Source organism: Spermophilus citellus (assembly GCF_964194105.1).
Source record: "Spermophilus citellus genome assembly, chromosome: 10".
Classification (NCBI taxonomy): Eukaryota; Metazoa; Chordata; class Mammalia; order Rodentia; family Sciuridae; genus Spermophilus; species Spermophilus citellus.
The window spans coordinates 84,129,269-84,146,996 of NC_138197.1; the positions used below are offsets into that span (position 1 = coordinate 84,129,269).

The 17,728-nt window shown below is 37.5% G+C and overlaps 1 protein-coding gene across 2 annotated transcripts in view; it reads left to right on the forward strand.

The window, feature by feature from the left end:
• Window positions 1-17,728, forward strand: part of SRGAP1 (SLIT-ROBO Rho GTPase activating protein 1) — a 294,904-nt gene that overhangs the window by 173,514 nt on the left and 103,662 nt on the right. For both annotated transcript variants that reach the window (XM_081309469.1, XM_081309470.1), the window contains exon 4: window positions 115-177. In XM_081309469.1, coding sequence (XP_081165595.1) covers window positions 115-177 — 63 coding nt within the window. The remainder of the gene's footprint in view (window positions 1-114; window positions 178-17,728) is intronic.

A 17,728-nucleotide genomic window follows, 5' to 3' on the forward strand; every position in this document is an offset into this window, starting at 1 on the left:
TATCCTGTTTTCAGTCAGTGGGACTTTATATATATATATATATATATATAAAATTTATAAACAAGTTTCTGTTACATTTTCAAATATTCTTTCTTAATTTCTTCTTGATTACAGAGCAAAGAGATTGCATTTCAACTTCATGAAGATTTAATGAAAGTTCTTAATGAGCTTTACACGGTAAGCACTTAATTTTTCTTCTTTTGCAAGAATTCTTGGTTTAGCTTTCTGATTTGGAAAAACATTGTTCATTTTATAACTTAATGCAAGCCAGAGTGCCGGTGGGTGGTCGTCTGGTTGAAATATGGGACCAGGTGGATGCGTGCACACCACCATATGCACGTACTGTATTCCTTTGCCTCTCTCCTGATTTGGAAAGACTGCGAGCGCACACACACACACACACACACACACACACACACACACAGAATTAGCATACTTTAAGAAACCAGAGGCAAGGTGCTTTATAGGATATTAGTAAGACATGTTTATAATTGGTTGGATTATATGGATCTGTGCACATATTCAATTCCAGAATATTTTGTTAAAAATTGTTGTCATTCTGAGACTTGAGAAATTTAGAGTTGCTTTATTCTGGGTACTTTAATTTCTTTTTCTTTTCTTCCACTGCCCCTCCTACTTCAGTTCAATTAATTGTTTGGTGAATGGATTAATTTATTAAAATTACTTTTGTGGAGATATCTATTTTTCCTTCCTTATAATAATTTGCTTTAATTAAAAATATTCTATTTAGGTTATTACATATGATCTTAAGAAATTAAATTATTTAAAGTGACATTAGAAGAAATATTTCTAGGGTCTGAGAAGGGTGCAGGGAGAGCAGAAAATGGAAATTAACAATTCACAATATATGCATATTAGGAAATATCCCAGTGTGTCCCATTTAAGTGTACAGTTGATATGTTGATATTATAATAAAATATTTTAAAATAGAAAAACAATTATTTTTAAAACTAATACCAATGACGTAAGTTGGAATTAATGATACGCCATCTAAAATTTTTTATACTGCATTATCATATTTTTAAACATGTTTTCCTTTCAGAAGTTTTGGGGCACTTTTTATTTTAAAAGAAAATAACATAATGAGAAATGAGAATATAATTTATCCTAATGATAAATATTTAAATTTTTATTGCACAAGATTACTTGAATTTTTCTTTAATAAAAACTAAAACTGAAACATTATTAAAATGTGATTCTTGATTTTTTTATTTCAAGTTCTATTTGTTCCTAAAATCCACATGTGTAAAATATAATTTAATGAATTAAATTTTTAATGTTCCACTGATACTTCTAAATTAAGTTGTAAATTAAACTTCTATAAGAGGAGTGATATTTTTACAAAATGAACTTCATTTTTTGTATATGTATGATAAATATGTATTTTTATAAAGCACATTTGCTACCTCCATGTTATAAATTGAATTGATTGACTTCGGCGTGTTAATTCCTCTTTAGAAATGTTAAATTGTACGTGTAACCTGCAAACCCCTCCCCTCGTGTTATAAGGTCTATGTATAGTCCAATTAATTTTAAAAAGAGTTTTAGATTATAAAGGCCAATTACCTGTCCATACTTGATATGACTTGTTAATTTCTGACAACTCAAGATATGAGCCATTTCTGGAAGTATTATCATTTAAAAGTTAAATGAGCATTGTGCTTCTGAGACTTCAAAAGAGAACAAACAGAAATTCTCTTGTTACCTGTCATTGAATTGTTTTAAGATGAGGACTTCATGGTACTTTCCTTGTGGTTTCCTTTGCTTGAACGTTGTTTCATCTAGAAATAGAAACCATCCTTAATACTTTAAAAAATAAACAAGTCTGCTGGTTATCACAGCATTATGGACAAAAGCCTGTTGATATTGGTCTGAAACTAGCCAGAGTAGCAGAACATCAAGGTAAACCTGATCATTGCATGCAAGAAAAGTCAGAAGGAGGGCATGAGAATTATCTCTCAGTGAGAGATGTGTAGAGAGATCCTAGATCCATCCCATTGACTGGACTTAGACATTTAGCAGACTTCACGTAGTTGGATCAAGTTCACTAACACTTTCTCAAACCTCTAATCAACACCAGTCTGAAAGCCTGAAGGAGCCAGGTTCCTGGAAAGGCTACCATGATTTGAGTGACCCTGTCAGAGTCATTTAACTTCTCAGAATCAGTGGAGGAATTAACAGATAGAGAGGAGTGGCAAAGAGGTTTTAATTATGTCGTGTGTAGATCACTTTGAGCTCCTGGGGAAATATTTTGCTTTAATGAGAGACACTGTTCAGCCAAGACAAGTGGTCCATTCAACGGAAAAAGAACTACCTTGCCTACCTACCGACCTCTTTCCCCCAAACCCTCCTTCTTTTCCTTTTTCCCTTCCTCCCTCAAACACACTTACTCTTGTTGCTCTAAAAGGAAATGCCCTTTGGTCTTTTCTTGCACTTTATATTCGGATACACAGATTCTTGTTCAGATGAAATCTATGAAGAGTAAGGTGAGTTATGTTTTACACAGTGGACCAAGAGTTCAAGAAGGGTGGTTATCACCAAATTCTGGTTATAAACAAATAAACTGGTTTCATCGTGCATAGAGTTTTGTATAGCAGATGATGTACCAATGATTGCTGAAGTTATAGATATAAACCAGGTAGCCTCTAGGAATTGAGGATGCCATTTAATTGCTTGACAGACAAATATTCACTACTCATTCTCAACCCTTGAAACTCCTTGTGAGTTGAAGGTGAACACTGAGAAATATGTAGCTGCTTTATACCAGTGGAATATTTTAAGTTATGATCAACTTTAGTGGTAGGTGATGGTCTTATGTGTAGGCTTGTTTACTCCAAAATATGGCTTCCACCACGATTGCTGAAAAACTTTATCTCAAATAAAATACAAATGCCCGGGAAAGCAAATAAAAAGAAATGACTTAGGATAACTTCTACTTTGAACTTAAACTGAATTTGATCAGTTCAGGTTGTCTATATGATGTGATAGATACATGGTGTGATGAATTATAGATTATATAATAGAACATGAAGTCTGGGCTTGTGAGCAGGAGAAAGAAGATGGTAACTCAGAGTGGTTTCTGAAATAGAAGGAATGGCTTTGAAGTGATGCACCTCCATTTGAATATTTTTGCCCAGTTTTGCTTTTACTTAGGGGGAGGGAGAAAAAATGCCTCAAGATAGTGTCAGGCCTCCATTTGGATTTTTAAACTACCACCAGGACAGCCAAAGCAGTTAAGATTAAATCAGCCTTGAGTAACAGAGGTGTACTCAAAATAATGGCATGAGAAAAGTAGTTTATATTCTCTCATACATAATAAAAACCCAAAGATGGGCACCCAGAGCTGGTATGTTACATAAAGTTACATAAAGCCATCAAAAATCAGGCTCCTCTCTCTGATAGGCGGATACTAACACACAATAAGGAAGAGGTAGGGAAGAATAGAAGTACTTTGGATTAGACAAAGGGGAATGAAGGGAAGGGAGAGGGGATAGGAATAGGAAAGACAATAGAATGAATCAGACATAACTTTCATATGTTCACATATGAATGCACAACCAGTATAACTCCACATCACATACAATCACAAAAAAATGGAAAGTTATGTTACATGTATTTATGATACGTCAAAACACATTCTACTTTCATGTATAACTAAAAAGAAAAAATTTAAAAAATCAGACTCCTCCTAATTCACTCTTCAGAGAAGCCCAATTGCAATATTTGTCCTTATGGTTCAATATAGTTCAATAGTTTCTAGAACTTCAGCCATTACCTTTGTGTTCCCTGAAACAGAATGGAGAAAAGAAAGAGGGCTGGCCCCTTGTCTTTCAAGGAGACTTAATGAAAGTCTTACATCACTAAACTTTTGCATTCAGCTTATTTCAGAATTTAGAACATGGTCCTACCAGGCTGCATGGAGATCTGGAAATTACAGTTTTTAACTAGCTAGCTCATTGCTAACCAGTTTTTTTTTAATAGGGATTCTGACAATTTGAAAAAGAATGGGAGTTATTTATAGATAACTAGTCAATCCTGCCAGAGTGGCTAACATTGATTGTATGTTTATTATGTATGTGTTAGTTTTTGTGCTATACACATTACTTAAACCATCTTAATTGATATAGCATTGCTAGGAGATGGCTATTCTTGTTTCCTCATTCTACAGATAAAGAACTTAAGAGCTGAGAGAGGCTTGCCCTAGGTTGTACGGTACATAGGAAAGTGGAATTTCAAGTCTGGATCTGGTTCCAGAGCCTATGTCCTTTACTGTCATTTATTTCTGTTGCTATAGTTTTGGGGAACCATTTTTAAATAAGATCTCTAAATGTTAATGCCTCCCCCACAACAAAGAATAATTAAGCAGTTTATCACCTGCTCATTTGTATTTTTTAGCATCCATGGCATTAATGTTGCTTTAGTAAAAAACGTCTTAAGTGAAAATTTGAACATGTGTCTCAATGGCAACCTGTACTTCTTAGAAATGTTAATTTAAATATCTAACAGATGGAACTCATTGTGCAAAAAAAGTGAAAGGGTAAACCAAGATTGTCAGACTCCCTTTTTGAGTCAAATCTGCTAATTCACTTCCTTTTGAGTTGAATACTTAAATGAAAGCTAAAGGATAGAATCAGCTAATTTGAGAGCAAAGAAGCCAGGGAGAGTGTTATGCTATAATGAAACAAAAATGACCAAACTGGCAGTTGGCAAACTTGAATCTGAATCCCAGTTACAGTGACAGCTAGCTATGTGGCCCTTGCTGGTCATCTGTATTACTGGGTTCTCTAGAGAAACAGAACCAAATAGAGTATGCGAATATGACTGTGTGTACAAAGTGATGTGTTATAAGGAGCTGGCTCTCACAGTTATAGAGGATGAAAAGTCCCAGGATCTGCAGTTGACAATCTGGAGACCCAGGAGAGCAGTGGTGTTAAGTTCCAGTCCAACTCCACATCTGAAATCAAAAAACCAATGTCCCAGCTCAAAGATCATTACACAGAGAGAGTGGATTGTCTCTTAGCCAGCCTTTTTGTTCAATGCAGGCCATCGGTGGATTACATAAGGCCCAGCTACATTAGGAGGGCATTCTCCTTTATTCAATCTATTGATCCAAATATCAATCTTGTCTGCATACATTTTTACATACAGACCCTGAATATGTTTGACCAAATAATCAGGCACCCCAAGGCCTAGTCAAGTTGACACACAGAATTATCCATCATGGCATTGGATGAGGCATCAGAGAAGGGGAAGGGCCAAGGCTTAAATCACAGCCCTGTCACTTTCTGGGTACATGTGACCCTTTGCCTCGGTTTTTCATCTGTAAACTGGAGCTCATAATGATGATCAACTCTTAGAGTTAGTAAAAGAATAAACATTGTGAAGACTTATTGATTCATTCAATGCACATTTTTGAATGCTTCCTGAGCCAGGCACTTTTCAATGTACTGGCAGTACAGTTGTGAATAAAAACAGACCAAATACTTCCGCTCAGACTTTTATATTCCAATGAGGAGATACAGACAATAAACAAACAACAACAAAAAGTCTAAAATGGCAGGTGTAAGCACTAAGAGGAAGAACAAAGCTAAGTTAATACAGGGTAAGCATCCAGAACAATGCCTGGCACATAGTAGATGCTTACCAAATGTTAGCAGTCAGCATCCTCCTCCTCATCTCTTCCTCTCTTTCAGTGGAGTGAGGATGGTACCAACTCACAGAGTAAATGCAAAAATCAAGGCTGATGTTAATATTAATTACAGATGGTTTTCACATATAGACAAGCAGAGTATTCTTTATCCAAAATGCTTTGAGACCAGAAGTTTTTCAGATTTGAGGGTTTTGTAGATTTTGAAATAGTTTCATAGACTTTATTTGTTGAACATCTTTAATCCAAAAATCCAAAATGCTTCAAAATCCCCCAAATTTTTGAGCATCTCGTCAGCACTCAAAAACTTGGGAAATTCAGGGCTGGGGCTGGGGCTCAGTGGCGGAGTGCTTGCCTAGCTTGCATAAGGCACTGGATTTGATCCTCAGCACTACATAAAAATAAAAAACAAATAAAATAAAGGCATTCTGTCCATCTACAACTACAAAATAAAAAATCAGATTTTGGATTTTCAGAGTAATGATTCTCAATCTATGTGTGCATGTGGTTTTGTTATTGTTTTTGCTTCAGTGAATGTTTGTTCAAAAAGAACAAGGAAGATAGCTATTCTAAGAAAACTGAATCAATAGTAAATGTTAGTAGGTCTGTACTGAGGAGTAGGATAGTGAAAGGTAAAAATAAACAATGATGACACAAAGGTCACAAGGAGCATTCAAACCAAAATTTTCCTTCATTTAGCCCAACAAAACATCATCATGAGAACATAATGATTTTTAAGTAATGATTTTTAGCTGGTCCCAATATCAAAATCTCAACAGGGTATGCAATATTCTTTTAATTACAAATCGTAATTTGCAATTATTTGCCCTCCATTAATTCTTTGCCTTGCCTAGGCTCCACAGCATTTTTACGAAATAGAGTTTATGTCCTCAGTAAGCTAATTCTAATAAAGATTAACACAGAAGTCATGACAAATGCACATGAAATTGATTGTTCATTACGTGTCATTGATTATCACACTCTCTGTGCATCGCTGGCACACATGGCTAGCCAGACCTGAGGTCATCCATCCTCAAGTCCCATTAAATCACAAGGAAAAGAGCTGAGAACCAGAAGATTGATTCCACCCTTACCATCAGTCAAGCCCATTATCTGTTCATTTCTCACGCCAGCCCTAAGAGGCAGGTATCCTAATTCCAGTTTTACGAACAGGAAACGGGACTCTAAATAATTAGTTCAGGGTCACATAGGCAATAAATGACTCTTCTAAAATCTAAACCCAGTTTTGTTTCGAAAGCCCATGGACTCCCCATCAGACAATTATCTAGGGAAGTCTGTGCAGGGGAGGAGAGAAAAGCCGGGGTGGATGGAAACTGATCTAAAGAATAGATGGGATTCAAGGTAAAACACCTTTTGCTTATAAAATCTTTTCCAGACTGTTCTATGAGTTACAAAATGGACAAACCCACGTGGTTTTGCCTGTTTGGGTTCAATATTAGGATGTATTCATTCTGGGTACCTCTTAAAGACATACATTTAGCTTTATTACCTGTGAAGGTGTCAACTTTGCCTGTCAATGGCTACTGCTGAGAATCCACTGTCCAGTTGCTTGTTTTCTTTCTTCTACCTAACAAATGTAAATGGTGGGTAGAACCCATTCCAGAGACAGCTTCAAACCGAGAGGCTGCCCAGCAATTTGTTCCAGGAGTTTTTTGGGAAACAGAATTGCCATTGAGCTCAGAATCCACTCTGGCCTTTACAACATAAAAAGAGCTACTTATTTTTTTAGAGGAAAGGTGCTGCTTATTATATTGAGCTCTTCCTTTAAAACGCAGGCTCAGAGGACTGTCAAGGACAGCTTTCCATTGGATTCCATGAGCCTCCCGCAAGCCTGGAGCTAAGGCTTCCTCTCTAAAAGGGAAACAGCCCCAAGGCAAGGTTGAAAAGTCACTGTGAAAGAGCTCCAGACACTTGCCACCTGATATCAGAAGATTTTTCTCTGAGTGAGCCTCAAAGAGGTTTTTATTTTATTTTTTAGTTTTTAGTTAAGTATTTATTTTAACTCAAGGGCATTTCGAGTATTTGAACTATATATTTCTGTAGTGGAAATGAAAATTCACTCCTTAGAGAGGACTGCAAAAATGTCTGTATCTCAGAACAAAACACTAAACAAAGTGAAATATGGAATAAAACTTACATTAAGAAGCTCCCAAATTGTAAACCTCTTTGGAATACTACATCCTCCATGATGCCACCTGGGAAACTTTTTTTCAAACCTATCTATTTCGAGATCATGGGTGGACGAAGTGTTTCCGTACACCCTTCCATGGGCTTTGATTGCCAGACACTTGGAGGGAAAGAAAGAGGATCATATGACTTCCTGCCAACAACCTCTGAATTCTAATCTTGGCTTTGACACAGACTGACTTTGGGAATTTAACCAACTTCCTTTTTCTGGCCAAATGATTGGATTTTATAAAATTACCATTTCAAGGAACGATAATGACAGCTGTTTGATAAGAACTTTAATGTAGATGTCTCTTAGGACATCTTGTTAATTAATGATGCCAACTGCTCCCTAGCTCCTGCATGGAGTTATTTTCTTAATAAGGTTTGAAACTTAGTTAATGTTGGTGCTTTTGGACCACAGGTATGGTTGTTTATAAGTGTGAACAATATGAACTTCCCTCCCCCCAAAAAATATTTGGCTTAAAAATGAAACTGTTAGCCAGGCACAGTGGCGCACACCTGTAATTCCAGTGGCTCAGAGGCTGAGGCAGGAGGATCAAAAGTTCAAAGCCAACCTGAGCAAAAGTGAGGCGCTAAGCAACTCAGTGAGACTCTTTGTCTCTAAATATAATACAAGATAGGGCTGAAAATGTGGCTCGGTGGTCAAGTGCCCCTGAGTTCAATCCCCAGTAACCACCCCCCACCCCCAACAAAGAAAAATGTTCAAATAATATACTAAAACAAAAAAAATCTACAAAATATTTCATATTAAGAATCTTTGTCACTGGGCATAATGGCACATGCCTATAATCCCAGCAGTTCAGGAGGCTGAGGCAGAAAGATCACAAGTTAAAAGCCAGCTTCAGCAACGTAGCAAGGCCCTAAGTAACCCAGTGAGACCCTGTCTCCAAATTAAAAAAAAAAAAAATTTTTAAAAAGGGCTGGGGATGTGGCTCAGTGGTAAAGTACCCTAGGGTTCAATCCCTGGTCAAAAAAAAAAAAAAAAAAAAAAGAATCTTTGTCAGAAGAGTACTTTATCCCACCAATTATGTTCTAAAATATAATATTATGACTTTTAAATGATTAGGATGCTTTCATGACAGGCATTTTAATCAGAATGGTTTGTTTTTATTGAGTAATTAAGATTCTTAACTTTTTTTACCATTATTCATCAAAGCTTTATATATATATATAAAACATATGTGATTTAAATATAATACTAAATATATATGACACATGCCAAAACAAAGAATAAATTATGAGCATTTTCCTTAAATTTAATCTCTAAAAATAGGCCAGGAATGTTGACCAATATTAATGTAAAAATATCATGTGAAGCAAATTAAGATCTAAACCAGTTGAACCAGAGGACACAATTAAACCTCTGTTAGTTCATGATTTTCTAACTCACGTGATAATCTGAATTTAATACTATTGTAGGCCGATAGAATTTTAGCATTATAGGGGCCTTTAGAAATTATCAAATTAACCTCCTCATTTTGGAAGAATATCACAAAACCTACAGACATTAAGTGATCTACTAAAACCCCAGAACTAATTTATAGCCAGGCTGGAACTGAACTCAGCCTTTATTTTAATTCAGAATAGTAAGTAGGTTCCTGGGAGGTGTGTGCTGCTGTGCCAGTACTGGTTCAGGGTTTTCACCATGGCAGAAGTGCTAAAGTAAGGACATGATAACAACTAACCTTTGTGCCAGGTACTATTTTAAGTGTTTTACATAATTAGCTCTTAAAATTCTTGCAGTAGTCCTATGCGGTATGTGAGGCACACAGATATGTGGTACCTTGCCCAAGATCACACAGCAAGGAAGTCTCAGACCAGGCTGAGCCTGTGCTCTTAGCCTAGTACTCTACTCTCTTTTTATTAGTGAGTATAAGGTAAAGCAGATCATTACAGTTACCCCTCTATATCGATGGGTTCTGCATCTGTGAATTCAACCAACCATAGATCAAAAATATTTGGAAGAAAAATAGCGTCTCTACTGAACACATAGAGACTTTGTACTCTTGTTGTTTCCTAAACAATACAGTGTAACTATTTACATAGCATTTACATTGTATTAGGTATTCTAAGTTATGTAGTGATGATTTAAAATATGCAGGAGGATGTGTGTAGGTTATATGAGAATAGTGTGCCCTTTTATATAAGAGGATTAAGCATCAACATAGACTTTGGTACCCAGAAGGGGTTGTAGAACCAAGCCCCTGTGGACGACTGTCACATACCAACAGATAGCTTCAACCGGAGGGCTGTGGAGATCCAAAGAGAGGATATATTCAGGATTGAGAAAAAAAAAAGCAGAGAGGAAAGGGTCTGGAAACGGACTTCAAAGGTTAGCCAGGCTTTCAGTAACAGGAGAGATGAAAGAAGGTTAAAGGCATTGAAGGAGCAGCCTGAACCAAGGCACAGAGTGAGAAAAAGCACAAGACACATTCATAGAATTTCCCTCTGGAGCCACTGGAGCCACATGGAGGAAGAACATCAGGAGTTGAATATTTTCAAGACAGTTACCAAAATGAGATTATAAAAAAAAGCAATAATATGGACAGACACCCAGTCAAAAATGGTTTGAGAATTCAGAAGGCTTCTTGCACAGATTAACAAAGGTCTCTCACTTTTCTTCTTTTTCTTCTCTTGAATAAATGAAATAAGAAGTATTCTGTTTGAGACATAGAGGCTATGTCTTAAATTCCAAACTATTATTCATTAAAAGAAAAGGATTCCATAGGAGTTTCCATTTTAGTTGAAGTTACAATTTTTTTTTTTTAAAGTAGGATCTCACTAAGTCGCTTAGGATCTTGCTAAATTGCTGAGCCTGGCCTCAAACTTGTGATCCTCCTGCCTTAGCTTCTTGAGTAGCTGGGATGACAGGCATGCACCAACCAAGCCCAGTTCCAACCTGCAATTCCAAGAGTGTGAAGCTTTTTTGATTTTAAGATTCCAAATGTCTTATGTCCTCTGTTTAAATAGTTTATAGAATAGACCTTGTAACTTAGATATCTCATGCACACATGAAACATTCAAGATGAGTGAAACATTTTCCTGAAAAGAACTAAATACTTAAAGTTGCAGGTGACTTTGAAATTCTAGTAATTTGGTGGCCTTTCATTATGCATGTGCTTTCCCCTTCAATATTGCTAAATGCTCAAAACTTTTCCTTTGCCACCAAAGGCTATTGTTTAGTCTCTGCTGCCACTGTGTTCATTGTGGCACTGATTAGTATGTATTCGTGTATTCTGTGTGCACGTTTGGGCGTTTTTGGTTCGTTTTTGTTTTTTTTCAGTCAATTAAACTTGTATATCAGTGCCTCTGCAGAATTAATATGAAAACTCCTTTTTGATACAGGAACTTCCTCAACAACCTTCTTTATCATTGACTTTCTCTATTGACTTTTTTGGGCAAAGATTAAGTCTCTTTGTAGCTCAGTTTCTTTGTTACATAAAACAAAGACCATCCCTTTGCTCCCAGCCTCTCAGGTGTCTGAGAATAAGTGAGCATTGCTGGGTAGGGCTATTATGTGCTTAACAGATATTTTAGTCTATTCAGGCTGCTACAAAACAACAACAACAACAACAAAAAAAAAAAACACACAGGCGGGGAGCTTATAAACAACAGAATTTTATTTTTCACAGTTCTGGAGTCTGAAAAGTCCAAAAATCAAGACATTAGCAGTATCAGTTTCTGAAGAGGATTTGCTTTTTGGCACTTAGTACCTTCTTGCTGTCTTCACAGGGTAGAAGGGAACAGAGATCTGTCACAGTCCTCTTTTATAAGAGCACTAGTTCCATTCATGAGGGCTCTGCCCCCATGACCTAGTCACCTCCACCATGTTCCTCTGCATCATCTAGGAAGTTAGGATCCCAATTGTAAATTTGGAAAGATATAAATATTCAGACCATAGCAAATACAATAGAAGGCTGAGCATGTGTTGGTCAGATTTTTCATTGCTGCAACTAAAAGACCCAATCAGAACAAATATAGAGGAGAAAAAGTTTATTTGGATTCATGGTTTCAGAGGTCTCAATGCATAGACAGCAGACTTCATTCCTTGGGGCTCGAGGTAAGGCAGGACATCATAGCAGAAGAATGTGGCAGAGGTAAGCAACTCACATGATGATCAGGAAGCAGAAAGAGCGACTCCACTTGCCAAATACAAATATATACCCCAAAGCCACAGCCCCCCAATCCCCACCTCCTCCAGCCACACCCTACCACTTCAGTTACCACTCAGTTAATCCCTATCAGGGGATTAATTCACTAATTGGGTTAAGGCTCTCACAACCCAATCATTTGTCCTCTAAACCTTCTTCCATTGTCTCACGTGAGCTTTTGGGGAAAACCTTACATCCAAACCATATCAGGCATTTTATTAATTATAATGGTAAATTTATTATTAATTAACATGGTAAAAAGCAAAACTAGGATTTGAACCCACACAGCCTGACTTCTAGATTTAATTACTAGATTGTTCTGAAATGGAATGGATTATCTTCTAAGATAGTGTTCTTTTTTGGAGGGCAGATGCCTAGCAAGTAGGAGAAAGGGGTTGCGACTTATAAAGTTCTACAATTTTTAGAATTCAATTATTTGTCAAAGATTTGTCCCAAATCTCAGAATTATGTCCTGTCTCTAAGTCAGATAAATAGAGAGTACCAAAAGCACTGTTGCCTCTGCTCTAAAATCGTTATAGGATCATCTCTACTGCGCCTAAGTCATATACACCAAGTGGCTGGAGATGGTTCTTTCAGCAAACATGAAAGTCCTGGGAAAAACGCACAGCTCATGTAGAGTTCCACAATTCGGGAGCCAGGCATAGTCTGGGGTGCCAGGCTACATAGAGGTCTTCATTCTGGAGGCTTCCAGAAGATGCAGACTTCTGAACTCAGTGATAAAAGACAGCGGGGACAGGCATTCTAAGAAGGAGGAGAGTGTGAAGGAAAGCACAGGTGTGTGCCTATATGGGGAACTCCATCACTTGGGTGTAGCAAATATGAGCAAATGAAAAAATAAATGGAGCATTACATTGGGCATTCAAAGTCCCCTGCCCTTGCTACTCTCTCTTTACCTCACCACAGTGAAATTTTTAAAATTTTTTTTTAGTTGTTGATGGACCTTTATTTTATTCATTTATTTATATGTTGTTCTGAGAATCAAACCCAGTGCCTCACACATGCTAGGCAAGCGCTCTACCACTGAGCCACAATCCCAGCCCCCATAGTGAAATCTTGAGAGATAAGTGAAGGAAAATAATCTTTCACAAAATTAGAATGTATTGAATAAAATAATATTTATTTCACAGGGCAATCTTTGGTAATTGTAATGTAGGTATGTATTGTAGTATTATACCAAATTGTTAATTATGCTTATGCAAAGTTGTCTTTTGAACCAAAGAATAGTATAAACTAATTTAAAAAAACATAATTGGATTTTTAGTAGTATAATATTAGTGAAATCACATAGGACAAGGCCTATTTGTGGTACATAGTAGGGAGCTTCGGAAATTTTTTGTTGAATATGTATGTCCATCAGAAGTTCCTTAGACCATAAGCAAAACTAATAACCACATTCATGACTCAAAACCTTAAATTAGAAACTGCCTCTAATACTTCTAGAAATAGAGCAAGCTCAGATTAAGATTAATAAATACAGTTTACTCATTAAAAATAGAAACATTTTCTTTTTAATGAGGCATAAAATAATTTCATTAAATAGTTTTATTAAAGTAGCAAAATCTTATGAAACTAATTATAATTTATATTAGTGTTTCAAAATTATTGTTCAGTTTAACATTTTGAAAATGACTAATGTCCTATTTTACCTTAAATTTAACAAATCAAAAATAGAAGCGTGTTGCATATCAGTATGTCAGCCCTACACCTAGCAGAACCTTCTTGAGTTTTTCTCCTTAATGAGCACTTGATGATTGATCAATAATCAGTTGGGGAGCTAATTAAAGCCACTAGAGTGATAGATGGCCCCGAGTAAGGTTCATCAATATAGCAGTATGCTAGACAGACTATGGGGACATTGTTCATTTGGGAGTATTTTCTGTAAGGCAAGGCAATTGAGTTATGGTCTCAGAGCCCCATGGAGAATTCTAGAGAATCTTCTATCCCTGGCATAGCATAGTGTACTGCTTGCTGTCTCAAGTCAACAGAAGCAGAAGGAGATAATTAGTATAATTTGTTGTTACACTTGTGTTTCTTTTAGGTTAAAATTTATCTGCCATCTACCCTGACACTAAAAAAATTTAAAAAGGCCCCTTTAAACACTAAGAAGTATATGTATTTCCCCAAATGATAAATCTGTATAGTATTGTTACAATTCAGATTCATATCTAAAATCCTGGAGTCAGTAGAACTTTAAAGTTGGAAAAGGCCTAAGAGATCACATGGACCAACCACCCTCCATGTAAGTGAAAAATCTTTGCCCAGGATCGCACAGGCATGCACAGGGGACTGAGGACTAAAAACCCTCAGAAATCTAAGACGGGGGAGCCTTGTAGGAACACTGGCTCCTGAAGATGGGGACAAAAACAATCATCTCTAGCAGAAAAAAAAAATAGGAATGACAGCCTGGATGCTATTTTCATATTCAGGCAGCTCCTGACTCAGGATGGTTTAACTTGATTTTTGACTTTCTGACAGTGCAGAAACGACAGGCATTCAGTACAAACCGTACTTTAAATTTGGGATTCTGATGTTTTCCCCAACTTAGCCACATGCAGTACAGTCCTCTCTCGTGATGCTGGGCAGCGGCACAAGCCATCGCCCTAGCCCAGCCGCACAATCAGGAGGGGAAACAACCAATTCTCTATGGGGTGCTGCGTGGCCAGAGTTTTGGGGATATTGTGTTTTGTTTTCACATCAAATCATGACTACAAAGTGCCCATCTATCTGTGTTCATGAGATCTTCAACACTTGATTATAAAATAGGCTTTGTGTGAGATGATTTTGCACAACTGCAGGCTGATGTAAGTGTCCTGAGCAGGCCAGGCTGAGCTGTAACATCATTCAGAGGTGAGGTGTATTAAATGCATTATTGACTCATGATATTTTCTACATATAATAAATTTATAAGGATGTAATTGTATTCTGAGTTGAGGAGCATCTATACTACTCAATGCCATCCTACTCCATTTCCTCTAAACCTTATCAAATATTCCCTTTGTAAAGGATCTATTAAAATTCTCTTGGAAAGAAGCCTTCTGGCCCCAGAAGTTATGTGATGGGTCTTTCCTTCTGTGGCTCTACGTTTTCCTTCCTCTTTAATTCCACACTTGTCAGTGGTTCTGAGCTGTATAGTTTGATTTGGTGATTTCCCACATTGTGGTTCTAGAGAGAGAGAGACCTCCCATTGTCATGTTGTCACCTCTAATAGATGAGGCCACACTGAGCCTAGCATCAGAAAGGCAGAGTTTATAGAGATATTTTGCAACATAATAGAGCCAGAATCCAGGTGTGCTGTTTTGTAGACCAAAGCTCTTTTCTTTAAAAATGCTACTGTGTATAATTACTCCTGAAACAAGATCCTTAACACTACACTGAAGAGAATATAATTGTTTTCATGACTTTTATTAGCCTGACTTCCTCCCTTTGCAGTGTGCTCTGTCCTTCCCTGTGTTTTGTTCATTTTCTGCATCTCCGTTGCCCTGTTATTTGGTTGGTTGGCAGTCCCTGCACAGCAAGATCCAGAGACCCAGACAGTGCCTTTTGTTCAAAGCATTTGTTTCGACTATAAATATAATTTGAGGATAAATTCAGACTGTTATGGCTGATTTCGTTTCAATGGAGCCACAGTGTACCTCAAGTTTTCTTGGATAAACAAGCTGAAAAGACAGCATTTCATCCTATTTGATTGTCATGTTGGCCTGTTTGCTCGTTGTTATGGTTTAGATGTAAGGTGATGTGGGAGACAATGCAAGAAAGTTTAGAGATCAAGAGCCTTAACCTAATCAGTGCATTAATCCACTGATGGATTAACTGGATGGTAACTATAAGCAGGGTAAGGTATGGCTGGAGGAGGTGGGTTATTGCAGGCATATATTTGGGGGCTATATGTATTGTCCCTGTAGAGTGGAGCTCGCTCTCTCTATTACCCCTGGTGACATGTCCCCAGCTGCTTTCCTCTACCACGTGCTTCCACCATGATGCTCTACTTTATCTCAGGCTCTGAAGAATGGAGTCAGCCATCTGTGGACTGAGACCTCTGAAACCATAAGCCCCAAAATAATCTTCCTCCTCTAATTGTTCTTGTCAGGTATTTTGGCTGCAGTGGTGAAAAAGCTAATGAAAACCCTCATTCTAAAGAATGAGTGCTGAGATTCTTAACATATGTAAAAAGAAATGTTGTTAACTTCTTCCCTTTTACCTTTTTAGAAATAATAATCCTTCGAATCATGGAGAAATCATTATTTATTATTAATGAATTCTTTTATGGTAGCTTTTTTTTCCTCAAATTTCAGTAGTTGGCATTTATTGCGTGGTTATCATGTGTTAACCTCTTTCTTCTTTGTGTGTGTTAACACATTTAGTCCTCCCAACTACCCTATACAGTAACACTGGACGTTCAGTTTCACAATGAGGAAATTGAAGGCACAGAAAGATTAAATTATGTTGGGGCGAAAAGAACTTTCTGTCTACCTCTTGGATAATTTGAGACTATAAAACAGACAAATTAACAGGAGAGTATGTGAGAATCACACCAAGTATGAAAACTCAAAATAGGACCAGATGGTTAAAGCTTAAATACCTTCTTCATAGGGGGAGGGAACTACGGCCTGTCAGCGTTTTGGAGATAAATGAATGAGCCTGAAGAACAGATATGGCGTGGCACAAAGTCCTTCTGGGCTCCGGTGTGATGTTTGACTTTCAGTCCCTTCTGTGATGTGACTTTAATCTTCCGCAGTTGAGAAAATAACAAGAAGATAGAAGGCAAGTCCATTGTTCCCTTTTGGTGCATCCAGTCTTCAGGTAATTAGGGAGCTTTGGAGAAGAGCTCTTCCCTGCCTCTGCTGCTCCCCAGGGGCTCTCAGTCTGAAATCCCAAGCAGCACATTTTGCGTGTCACTTTTCTGAGCCTCAACAGTTACTTGGCCACGATCCCACAGCCAGAAAGTACAGAGGCAGAATTCAAGCCCAGGCAGGCTATCTTAGGGGTCTGAACTCTTAATCATCAGTATAGTGCCTCTGAAGGTGACTTCTTCTATAAAGGTTACTTTGCAAATACAGTTAGGCTTTGTGAACTCTTGTTTTCATTGGCGTAAGAACATTCCAGACCCAGGGAGAGGAGACGGGCGTGTGAAAATTCATCATTGTGACAGTCCTAACTGACCACTTGGAGTCTCAGGGATCAGCACCTTTTTTAGCCCAGATGTCACAAAAGAGAATAAAAATTACTGTCTGGGGTCATGCACAGGACTTAAGTGGGAGGAGAGGGGTGGAAGACAAAGAGTTCCACTGTTGATATTGGCTGAGTAGCATTCACGTTAAGGGTTTGGTTTCTCCTGCCGTTACGTTCTTTATATAGATAAAGTATACTCCCACACCATTTTTCTCCCTAAACTTAAATTTAAGCTGATTTAAAAGAAGCCTGGAAATCCTTCTCTTAAGTCCCATTCAGCCTACCCTTAAGTCCACAACTGCCCCCACTCCCACCTGTTTTACAGCGAAAGCAGGCTTTCTCTGTGTCTTCCCCTTGAAGCCTAGCACAGTGCCTGACATATGGACACTCAAGGGCTCATTGGTAGATGAATAAATGCATGTCAGCATATATTACTCCCCTAAACTTGTGCTGACAACCAGCTAATTTAACAATAACTGTTATGATGTCCATGTAATTCAACAGTAAC